The 11,765-nt window shown below is 27.6% G+C and overlaps 1 protein-coding gene across 1 annotated transcript; it reads left to right on the top strand.

Moving 5' to 3' along the window:
• The first annotated feature begins 3,175 nt into the window (after nt 1–3,175).
• Nucleotides 3,176–8,517, top strand: LOC107436369 (uncharacterized). Its single transcript, XM_016048068.4, has 2 exons — nt 3,176–4,789; nt 8,263–8,517. The coding sequence occupies exon 1, from the start codon at nt 3,294–3,296 to the stop codon at nt 4,776–4,778; it is 1,485 nt and encodes a 494-aa protein (XP_015903554.4). The 5' UTR covers nt 3,176–3,293; the 3' UTR covers nt 4,779–4,789; nt 8,263–8,517.
• Nucleotides 8,518–11,765: the final 3,248 nt, after the last annotated feature.

The following is an 11,765-nucleotide window of genomic DNA, read 5'->3' as shown; positions in this document are numbered from 1 at the left end:
TTTTACATTCGGGTCTTGATCATTATTTTGATAAGGATTTTACACTCGTTAAAGTAAACATATACATTTTAATATTTTAACAGGATTCACGTGGTCTTTAAAAACGTAAAAGCATCAATATTGTAAAAGTTATATTTAACTTAGAAATTAAAATTTTGAGACCGGATATTTTGAGTTAATGAAATTAAATATTTTATCTTTTAAGTTTTTGGGCCCCATTTCAGTATCTTAAGGATCTTACTAGCTCTGTTTAAAAGGAGAGTATCTGATATATATAAGAAAACATAAATAATCATAGTAGCATTATTTGGTGGTAAATGTAGCTTATCATAATTGAAGAATATGCTGTGCGACATTGTATGGTGAATTTGCGAACGTAAGTTTCAGAATGCATCGAAACACGAGGATGCTATTTGCCAATCATCTTTATCCAAAGAAAACCATGTAACCTAAATATCAAGCAGAATGAAGCAATTTTTTAAACAATGAATCCTACAATATGCAACATATTATTTCAATATCTTATTCTTAAACATAACACATTTCAATGTCTTTAAAATGCCACTAAACATTCAGCAATTCCTTGAGTTATAGAAAAAAGAAATATCGTAAATTACAGAAAACCTTGTGAATGTGCATTAGAATTACTATACAATCTACATTTTACTTTTCAAGCACTTTTTTTTCTTCAAACTTTCTTGCCTAGAGGACACTATTAACCCTTTCGCGCCGACTGTCACAAATACGTAACAGCATAAAACAGTATCAACCAGGGTAAAAAGATAAAATTGGTAATCAAAGTAATTCTTTAGCAGTTTATTTGTGGGCGGGGTTATAATTGTTTGATTTATTTAATTCACCATTACTTAGTTCAAAATAAAATTATTTAGTTATACTTTGAACTAACATTAATTATATATATGATTAAACTAACAATAATTGAATTCAAGGCAAAGTAAGCCTGCGAAATTAGCAACGCCTGCATTTAAACTACCGTTTTTTATTTATTTACATCCTGATTCTGATTTTGTACGAATGCTTTCATCAATCACCCGTCCACAGGGGTTAAAGCTGTAAAAATGATCATCCCTAAAATTTTGTATATAGCTGTAATAAGTTATGTTAATTTGATTTTAGTATGAAATTTAGCAAAATCAGCATAATCTAAACAATATCAGATAAAAAGTTCATGTATTTAAATTCTAAAAACTTAGAAAATCATAAATAATTTATAAATCGATTCAAATTTTCTTTTCAAAGGACATAAAAATAAATTATTTTTTTTGCTTTTTAGACAGAAATCAGCTTAAAAATTGTCTATTGCCTAGAAACTTCGAGATATTTTCTATTAACAATGAATTAAACCTCTCTGAGCAATCACAAAACATTATTTCAATTTTTTTACAGTCATAGCATGGTTGCCTAGCAACCTAGTAAAATTAAGCATTCCTCTTTTGAATTAGTCAATGGGTTATCTTAAAATATTCATTTGCTCAGGCGACTTTTTTTGGCGGTTTTCTGGACTATCGCCGAATATATAAACCTTTATTGCGACCCAATTTACGAAAAAAATTTTTTTAAATTTTGTCTACCCCCCCCCCTTATTCAAGTGTCTAGATTCCAAATATGTAAAAAAAATTGTATGTTTATTCAGAGAAAGTACGTTTTTGTGTCTGATTTCGTATATTAATTAATAGTTAGCACTAATTAATTAGCATATTTGAAGTCACCCCCACGAACCATTAAGACTGACACTTAGTTCGTGAAAATCCGATCATTAGAACGAAAGTTATTCAGGGTGATTCGTTTTTTTTTTTCTTGCGGACTGTATATATATTTATTTTTTTACATTTTGTGTTTTTTTTTAAATTTTTTTTTTACATAATGTTAGAATCTTTTGAATAATTATTTATTTTGCATGATTTGTATCATTAAAAAAGTTTTTAAACTGAGATTTAATGCCGTATTGTATTGTACATTTATAAAACTTCGCATTTAAAAAAAAAAAAAATTAATAATTAAATATATCCATCATTGTATTTAAATATATATACAAAATTTTATTAAAATCTATTTAAAATTTTATTTAAATTTACTTAATTTTTTAATTTTAAGTCGAAGGACAATGTGAAAATTTTAAATAAGTAACAAACTAAAAATAGAAATACTATAATAAAAATAAATTTAATTACTTGGTATAGTTCTTGTTGGTGATATGTTTCATCATTTTCACTGAAAAATTCACTTGTTTCAATAAATACTTCGATATCTATTTTCAGATACATTGTTTAAACATATTTGTAATTGCAATATTATTATAATAACTTAAAGGATTATCAAAATTGGTAAATTTTTTGACGATCTCTGCTACAGATCTTGGAGTCGCGACCAACAGTTAAAGAAACTCAGAACTAAGCAATGATTAAACTATTATAATACTTTTCTGTCACCTTGCAATTTGTGCTAAAACATTAAAAATATTTTTATCGCTTATAAATGCTTTTATTACTATTTTAATCATACAAATTTCTATTGATGAATGCTTAATTCGTGTTTTGAACAGAAATTTTGTTTTTGAAATACGTTTTTCGATTTTTAAACGAATAATCTATTTATTTCTTTTTTACGTTTATCGTAAGGAATAACATTGGTTAAAGTAATTTTATTTAAAAAAATTCCATTATTTTCTCAGCATTATACATTTCGTACAATTTATATTACATGGAAATTGAACAGAATAAATTAATATTTGTCAAATGATTTTGTTTCGATCAAAACTTTTTTTATATGACCAATTTCTATTTATGAGAATTCCTGAAATTAATTTTAATTTGATAATTGAATCCTGAAATTAAATTTATGAGAGAACATAAAACGTGTTCTTCAACATATTTAAATTGCATTGAATTTTTTAAATAAATATTCTACCCAGATACTATCAATATTTATCATCGAAAAGTAACTCGATTAAAAACTATACAATGAATTAAACGTATCGCTCAACCGATGAAGGATCGTTCTTGGCTTATAGTACAATTGAATGTGTCTATTATACCCTTGATTTACAACTACCTTTGTGTCATTATTATCAAAAAGGTAGGTCACATGTCACAAAAACAGATAAAAAAGGGAGATTCCCTTTTCAGATCCATTTGCATGTGATAAGAATTTGTTTCGATAAGAATTATCGCAAAACGAAACGTATGAGAGTGCTTAGGTGTTAATATTTCTTGTTTGGCTAACACATTTTTAATTGTTTGTTCTACTGCTTGTCTGCCGGATTAATTTAAAGAATGGGTGATGCTACAAAACATAACCAATGTGTATTTACATGGAAAATTAAAAACTTTTTATCTTGTCGTACCGCTCTTAATGAAAGAATTTCAAGTCCCACTTTTTACTCAGCTAACTTGCCAGTCAAAAGTTGGGAATTATTGCTTTATCCGCAAGGAAACTCAGCAAATGATTATTCTAAAAACAATATTATTGCTTACTTATGTAGAAAAAATCCTGATAATTATTCAAGATCAATTGTTTTAGATGTAACTTTGGGATTACTTAGTGCTGACGGATGTGTTCTAAAGACTAAAGAAAAGAAAAGTTGTGAATTGAATCAAAATGGTCATTGGGGTTGTCTTTTGTTAACCGTAGAAGAGTTACACCGACTCGTGAAAAGCTGGAGCCAAGATACTATAATTATTCGTTGTGTTATGACCAATATCATTAGCAAAAAAGAAGACAAAGTACAAAGTATTGAATATGAGGCTGTGACAATTGTAGACGTTGATCGATTTATTTTTAAGTGGCATGTGTCTAATGTAGGATGCTTCGACTGGTCCGAAAACATATCCAATCCAAATTCGATATTGCCAAACTTGAAAATCGACTTGATTGCCGCAGCTGATGAAGCAGTGAAAATAAGAATTCAAATGTTAGACGAATCATCACAGGATGAAACAGTATTGTTTAGAATGAAATTTTTAAGCGCATCTGGCATTAAACTAGCTTCTATGTGTGAATTACATTTGTTTGATTCTACCGAACCTTGGGTGCTTCCTACATTGATTAGCATAAAGAACTTGTCCACAGGAAATTCTTGTCCTCCTTCCTACAATTATACATTCATTTCTGAATGCATTATTTCCAAGAAAACTGCTAGCTGGTCAAAAATTGAAAATCTCTCAACCAGCTCGATTGTTAAGAAAGAATCGACAAGTTTTTCCTCGTCGTTACAACATGATTTTCGTGAACTGTTCATGAACAAAAAACATTCGGACGTGAAACTGAGGGTAAACAACATAGATTTTCTAGCCCATAAAGTCGTTCTAGCCACTCGATCTCCTGTATTTTCCGCGATGTTTGATCAAGACATGCTTGAAAATCAATCTGGAATTGTGCAAATCAAGGATTTAAATGAAAAAACCTTGCAAAACCTGCTAAAATTTATGTACACCGATGTTGTAAATGAAATGGACTGCGAAGGTACTTTAAATATTTTACTTGCCGCCGATAAATATCAAGTATCGAATCTAAAAGATAAATGCACATCGAAAATTTTGTCCCTGCTTTCAGAAGAAAATGTTTGTGAAGTGATAATATTGGCAGATATGATTAATCATGAAAGTTTGAAGACCTTCGCATTAAATTTTATTTTGGAAAATGCTTCGAAAATTTTATCTGCTCCAAATTGGTGTTTATGGGTCGAAGAAAATATGAAATTAGCGACAGAAATATTGGTCAAGCTTTCTAAATATTTAAAACATGATAACAACGATTAATCTTACTGTTGGTAAGTTTCTTAGAACTAATCATATATTTTATTTAATAATATAAAATCTGATTTTTATAAAGGGCTTATATTCTCATAAAATTTAACTTAATTATTAATAGATGATAAACTTAAGTATATGTCGTGAGTGTATATTTACTGATTTGTTTGTAATTGTTTAGAACTATTAATACATAAGTTGTGTCGAATCCTTAAATATTTTTACTCCGACAAATATTGAAAGATTGAGAACTATATAATTGTTATTTAAATGCTTCAATAATTTATTTAAATGCCGGACTATGAATTTGTCTGTCTTTTAAAAGGAAGAAAAAAAAGAAAATTTGTAGAGTTCTCATAAAGAAAACCATTTTGTTCTGTTGAAGCTATTTTTTTTTTTGAAGGAAAGATTAATTAGTATTAAACACCTTAAATTAAATATAATTAAACCTTAAAAATGTATTTCAGAAAAGCTTTTTTAACTATTATTATCAATTAATTTAAAAAGTACATTACAAAAATATCATAATCTTATCAAACACTGAAATTTTTACAAAATTACACCGTATGCAAAAAAGCATAATTCAAAATTTTAAAACAAATTATTTGGAAAACGATACAATGCATACTATGATTCCAACAACAATTATATAGCAGTTTAATGATAGTATTACAGTTGTATTTAAGTGATTTAAATTATTTTAAACTTTTTACAAAATGCATATTTTTTATATTTAATTTTAATTAAAAATGTTAAAATTAAAGGAAAATGTCTGGAATCAAAGCAAATTATTTCGAATAACTCCGGAAAAGATGATTTTCTTGCTACGTAAAATAAAATTTCAGCGGAACATTTCCTGTGCCTTTGCAGCATTATATTCTGTCTGATCCGGTTCAAGTTCATGTTAAAAATAATGAATATAAAATTTAATTAATATAAAATAATTGAGTGATAAATACGAATTATATACAAAAAGTATATAGTGTTTTGTTCCCAGAAATAAATTATGATTAATTTTAATTCAGCTTAATTTAAATTTTGCGTGTTTTAAGTAGAGATGACACGAATATTCGGCTCTTTTACCGAATACTTGACCAAATATTCGGCAAAGTATTATTTGGAAAAGTATTTTTCGACAAAGTTTTTTTTCCGGAGTAATTCGAAAAGATGGAATAAAGAATAATCTAAAGTCATACTTTTTTACAAATCATTATTAGAAATTGATTTTACACATATTTGTTAAGCTCTAATTAAGTTATGTTCTGTAGGACGGAAAGAAAAAGCGGAATTTGAAGAATTGAAACTAAATGATTTTATTCTGAAACTAGGATTTTGTATTTTTTTTTAAAATTATATTCGTCGTTTTTTCATCACTTTAGGTTTTAAAAATTGAGAACTTTTTTTTAATTTGTTTCATTTTTGTTTGTTTTTCTGTATTAATTATAACGCAGCATTATACGGATCGTTTCTAAATAGATTTTATGCTTTTATTGTCACTTTTTCCTGCATGGTAAGACAGATAACCGGTAACATAGAAAACTGTGATTCTCAACATTAAAGTTATATTTCAGAACTGAGAACAATCTTTTCTGCTAATCTTTTAACTATTTTTTTTATTAAATTTTCTTTTTATCATCGTTTTTATTTAGTCAAAAATAAAAAAGAGCATTCTTAATTAACTATATTCTTTTGTGGTAATTTTTTTCTAAAAATGCGGAAATGTGATTAAGTTAAATTGAGATTTTCAGCTATAAATCTTCGTTAAGAACGATTTTTGTTTTGGCTTCCATCAAACTTTTTCTTTTTCAAAAAACGTGTTTTTTTTTTTTCAAAAATTGCGATACAATTTTATTTTTTCTGTTTGACTTTTGAATATAATATTTTATAGGCGTTTTCATGATAACTCCGCATTTTTAAAGCGTTTTTGATAATGTTATTTCCCTTTCAGCGTTTTGTGAATATTTTTTCCATGAAAATATTATATTTAGCATTAAAATTTCGTTTTAAGAATTAAGACGATACTTTTTTTTCAATTTCTTTTTTTCTGTTCAACTTTACAACTTGGTTTTCATTTTAATAGCTATTGTTTTTTTTTATTTATCTTCAATATTTCTAATTATCATAATATGTTTGTCTCAGAAATTTTTATTAAACTTTTTTTCCCTTTTCCCCATGCCAGTAATATCTCAATTTAAGCCCTCAGAAATTTTGATTTTCCATTTGAAAGACAGTTCTGCGTTTGTACTTATGTTATACAAACTTCTGTTTTTTCTTTCTTTTTTTGTTGTTGTAATTTTTGTTTAAAAACGTGACAACGAATCACTAACGTGTCTTCGTTCCAGCTTCTCGTATAAACTATAGAGCTCACCTACCTTCGGAACTGCTTTCAACGTACCTTTCCGATTGCTTCGCAATTCAAGCTCGATCAACCCGCTCATTCGATACTTACCTGTTTTAGTCTAGCTGTGTTTGCATGCTGATTCTCTTTTCAAAATGAAGTTCTAAAAATATGCAGCATAATGCAATAATGCAAAGAATAATAAATAATAAAATGTCCTATGAGGCTTTTAAATTATAAACATTTCGGTACTAAAACACTTCCACTGCCCTTAAAAACCTATTACAACTGTATTTATTTTAGTATATTATATTCTCTTCTACCTCGATAACAGTAGCCTCTATAACCGTGATTCATAAGGCATCAATTGATTGGTGATTTTTTTTTACTTCCATGTTGTGTGATTTTTTTCTTCATCCGCCCAAAAAGGAATATTGCCAGCGTTTGTTACGTACACTAACATTTGTAAATTTTCAATAAGTTTGAATATACCACAGTTGAAATTTAAAAAAAAAAAAAAAGGAATTAAGTAATATCACCCTGAAAAGTCATGACTGAAAGCTTCCTTTATGGTAATTTAAACTACATGTCTAAACGGAAATAATTTAGCTTAAACAGGTTTTTGATGTTGTTTTTTTTAGTATGTCTTTTTTTATTTACTTAGATACTATTATGTTTTTCTTGCTTATAATTGCTCACTCTTTCAATGTTTCAGTTTTCTGTTGCCAATGTGAAATTTTTTATCAGTTTATGTAATCTTTCTCTATTAGGCATGAGCATTTTGTATTATTAGATTGATATTATATTTATTCCCTTGTGATAGGGAAATCTGATTCCTGAATATTAAATTTTTTTGTTTATTCTTTTAATTAACTGATCAAAAACTGAGAGATTTATCAAAATCCTTAGTTTTTGATCAGTTTTTTAGAAATTAGCTGATACATACATGTAAATTCATGATCCGGTTTTATGTTTATTTTCTGTTTTTCTTTTCTCTTTAATTTTTTAATGAAACATTTACCGTTTTGTTTTCTTTTTTTTTTAGTACCTTAGTAGATAGCGAAGTCTGACACACTACATAAAAAAAAGCAGTTAACACTCTGGTTGTTCTTTCTCAGAATTTGATAATAAAATCAAAAAATTTTTCTTTTTCAGGCAGAAGAAGAAAAATTCCTGCTGTTATGGAGCAATTGTAGGAAACAAATTTACTCTTGTATGCGCAGAAATAATACCTGTTGTGTTGAATTGTTTTAACATTTAGCATTATATTTATTATGAAATCATACAATTATATTATTTGGTATAGTATAATTGTATAAATTTATCATAATTATAAATTTTTTACTTCTCTCTTTCATGGAAATATTACTTTGATTATTTAAACATATAATAAAAATTTTTAATAATATATGAATGCATTTTTATACATTTAAATTTTCTTAATGTTCACCTTTTCTTTTCTCTTTTTAAAAGAGGTATATTTAACGCATAGTAAGTGCATGATCAGCTATAAATAGGCTACAAAAGTTAGGATTGAACAAATAATTGTCTTAAATAAATAAATTAAATCTGGAATCTTAAGATTGCAATCTGCTGCAGGTCGTGCCCTTTTAGATTAAGATTACCATTTGTTCAATTCATTGATTTATTGATTGAAATTATTTGTTCAATTCATTGATTTATTCCTTGCAATTATTTGTTCAATTCATTCTTGATTACTTTAAGTAATAAATGAAACCCCCTATCTTCAAACTAAAATCTATTGAAAAAAAAAAAAAAACACGCAGCACAAGAACTTTTCGAACTGTGTTTTAAAATAATTTGAATTGATATTGAAAGAAAAAACGAAGAAAAAGATATGGCATAAGCAGGTAATCACTGTAATGTTTTAATTTCCTTATTAATGCTTTATTGACGGGTTTTCATTATAAGTTCATAAAGTCAAATTATTTATATCTTTAGATTTTTATAAATAAAAATAATTTGAATATGAATTCAATTCCTCCCTCGGGAGTGGTACGGGTACCTATTAAAAAATCATAAACAGGCTTCTCCATTTTATATTAAAGATTTAGATCCTCCTAAGAAAATGCCCCAATTTGACTTAAAAATTTATTATTTGCATGAGGTCTAAATTTCAGACTTCCAACTTGGTAAAAACATGTTATTTAGCATTACTGTCAGTTTTAGGTTAATTATCTTCTATATACACCGCTAATTAAAAAAAATCGATTATGAAACTTTTTTAATTTGATAAATAACTCATGACTAAAATTTGAGACTTTTATTTTGGTAAAAACGTGTTACATAACATTACTGCCAATTTGGCTAGTTACTCCATTAATTACAAAATGTAATGAAACTTTCTTAGTTCCTCTATTTATTTCAAAAAGAACTTAAGGTCAAAACGTTATCTTTCTAACATAGTGATGGGCGAATGAAGACCTTTTTTTAAAATTTTTATATGATACGTAATAATTGTCGGATATATTTGAATTTTGTAAGGTATACAAATACGTAACTACGTAAATCGAAGATAAAGGGTTTGTAAGGTATAGAAACTACTTAAACAGAACAGTCAAAATACAAAATTTGAAATGTTATTAGACTTTTTCAGAATATTGTTTTTTAATTCACAGTACACAAAAGATTATTATATATAATATATGTAGATAACAGATAAGATTATTATATTATAGATAAAGAGATATTACAGGTTGTAATAAAGATATTTAATTACCATTTTATGTTTAGTAGAAAGTAAAATAATTATAAATGAAGAAAAAAATCTGGTAAAATTACCGAAATGTATGGTAATGACGTTTCTGGTAAAGAATAGCATATTTCTGGTTGATAAAAATAAAATATACGGTGTAAACCATATATTTAGTAATTTTTCCGTTCACAAGGTAACAGAGAACTGGAAATTCTAGTTTTCAAAATTATGGTTCTTATTTCCAGACATTCAGTAAAAAAGGCGAAACTTTTTAAATTTAGCCGAATAAATGGTTTTTATACCATGCTCTCAGGTATCATGATCGACTTTTCGCATTTACCTAATTTGATCGCATATTATGAAACCATATTTTATAGCTAATTTCACCAAAATCATTACCACAGTGCTTCGATAAAAATTACCGAGATTTTTGGTGTTCAGAGTGTCAGAAAGACGGTAAGTTTTACCATGTTCTTGTAGTTTTTGCCGTACTTTTTTTCTCTGCGTATTTACTTTTCAACGATATATATTTACTTACAAGAAAAATAATATGTGAAAAATTGATCAATGTACGACGGAATCTTACATTGCGTCTTATAGTTTTGCTAGGGACAGCACGGTAGCAGTATTTAATACAAAATACCGCAATTAAATTGTATCGCTTAAAATAAAAAAAAAACAATGAAATTTTTTTCCCATTCTTCTTCTTTTTTTTCATTAATCGATTGAGTTCAGTACGAAATTGCAAGGTAAAAATAAATCAAAATAACAGCGATCACCAAGTAGGCCTACTAAAAATAATTGACAAGGAATCTTAAATCCCAACAGACAAAAGAAGAAAAAAAAGTACGAAATAATGTACTACGATTGCTACTAATTTGCAGAAGATTTACAAGGAAATAAATTACAAGGAACGTTAAATCTCTACGAAGTCCCGCTGTAGTTTAAAATCCGTATTTGAAAACATAGAACGATAGGAAGGGGGAGGGGTGTCCAATGGACCGTCTGATTCAAATAGAACAAAACAAAAAAAAAAAATCTGAAATAGCATAGTGGTGCAAATTCAACCTCATCATTTTAATTTTTAAGTAATTCATTTAAGGAAAAAACTGTTGGCGTTGCATAAGTTACGTTTTGTGAACAATCCTATATTTTACTTATAATGAAAATGGCATTTTGTTATAGAGCTGTTTCATAAAAAAAGTCCTTTAATATTTGAAATTTTTTTTAAGGGATGGATAAATAATTTTAAAGTATTGCTTAAATAACTAATCTTAATCTCTCTTTTCTTTTCTTTTTTAAAAAAAGAAGAAAAAATAATAGCAAAGTTTCGTATGATACTTTTTTTTTGAAATTGCATCAAAATGCTAAATTGCTTTAAAAAAATCTATCACACAGTAATAAATTTGTTCCATATAGTTTGAACACTGAGGAAGAAGTGGTTTAAAACAAAAAATAAAGTTACTGCAAGACACTGTTTCATACCAGTATCACAAATCTATAGGTTACTGTATATGCTTCGGTGATGGGAATGTAAGACTTTCAAAAATGAAACAATATGGCAAAGAAACATCCTCTTTAATATTGAAAGATAACAAACCATCTACGAAACTTCACAAACTCCAATTAACAAGTTATTCTTTAAAAACATTAAAAGTTGTTATTAAAAGAACAATTAAAAACTTAAACTTTTGATTGTAAATGTCGCATACTGCAGGTGGGCGTCACCGGGAAGAATTGGGATATCGGGACGAAGTCTCGGACGCTGCACAACAACCTCTCTCGAAGGCAAACTGTCATCTGCTTAAATACTGGACTTCAGCCTTTTCACTCCCTGCCTTGGCCGCCGGTTGATGCTCCTCCGCGCAGGAACTATTTCGGTTCGTCCTCCTACCTTTGATCTTCGTTCCAATCCTCGATCCTTCTACCTCAGTTTTTCATG

Source organism: Parasteatoda tepidariorum, chromosome 2, assembly GCF_982258835.1.
Source record: "Parasteatoda tepidariorum strain Cologne lab strain chromosome 2, Ptep-v5.0, whole genome shotgun sequence".
Lineage (NCBI taxonomy): Eukaryota > Metazoa > Arthropoda > Arachnida > Araneae > Theridiidae > Parasteatoda > Parasteatoda tepidariorum.
The sequence above is the reverse complement of the archived record's forward strand: the minus strand, read 5'-3'. Positions and strand labels throughout refer to the sequence as shown.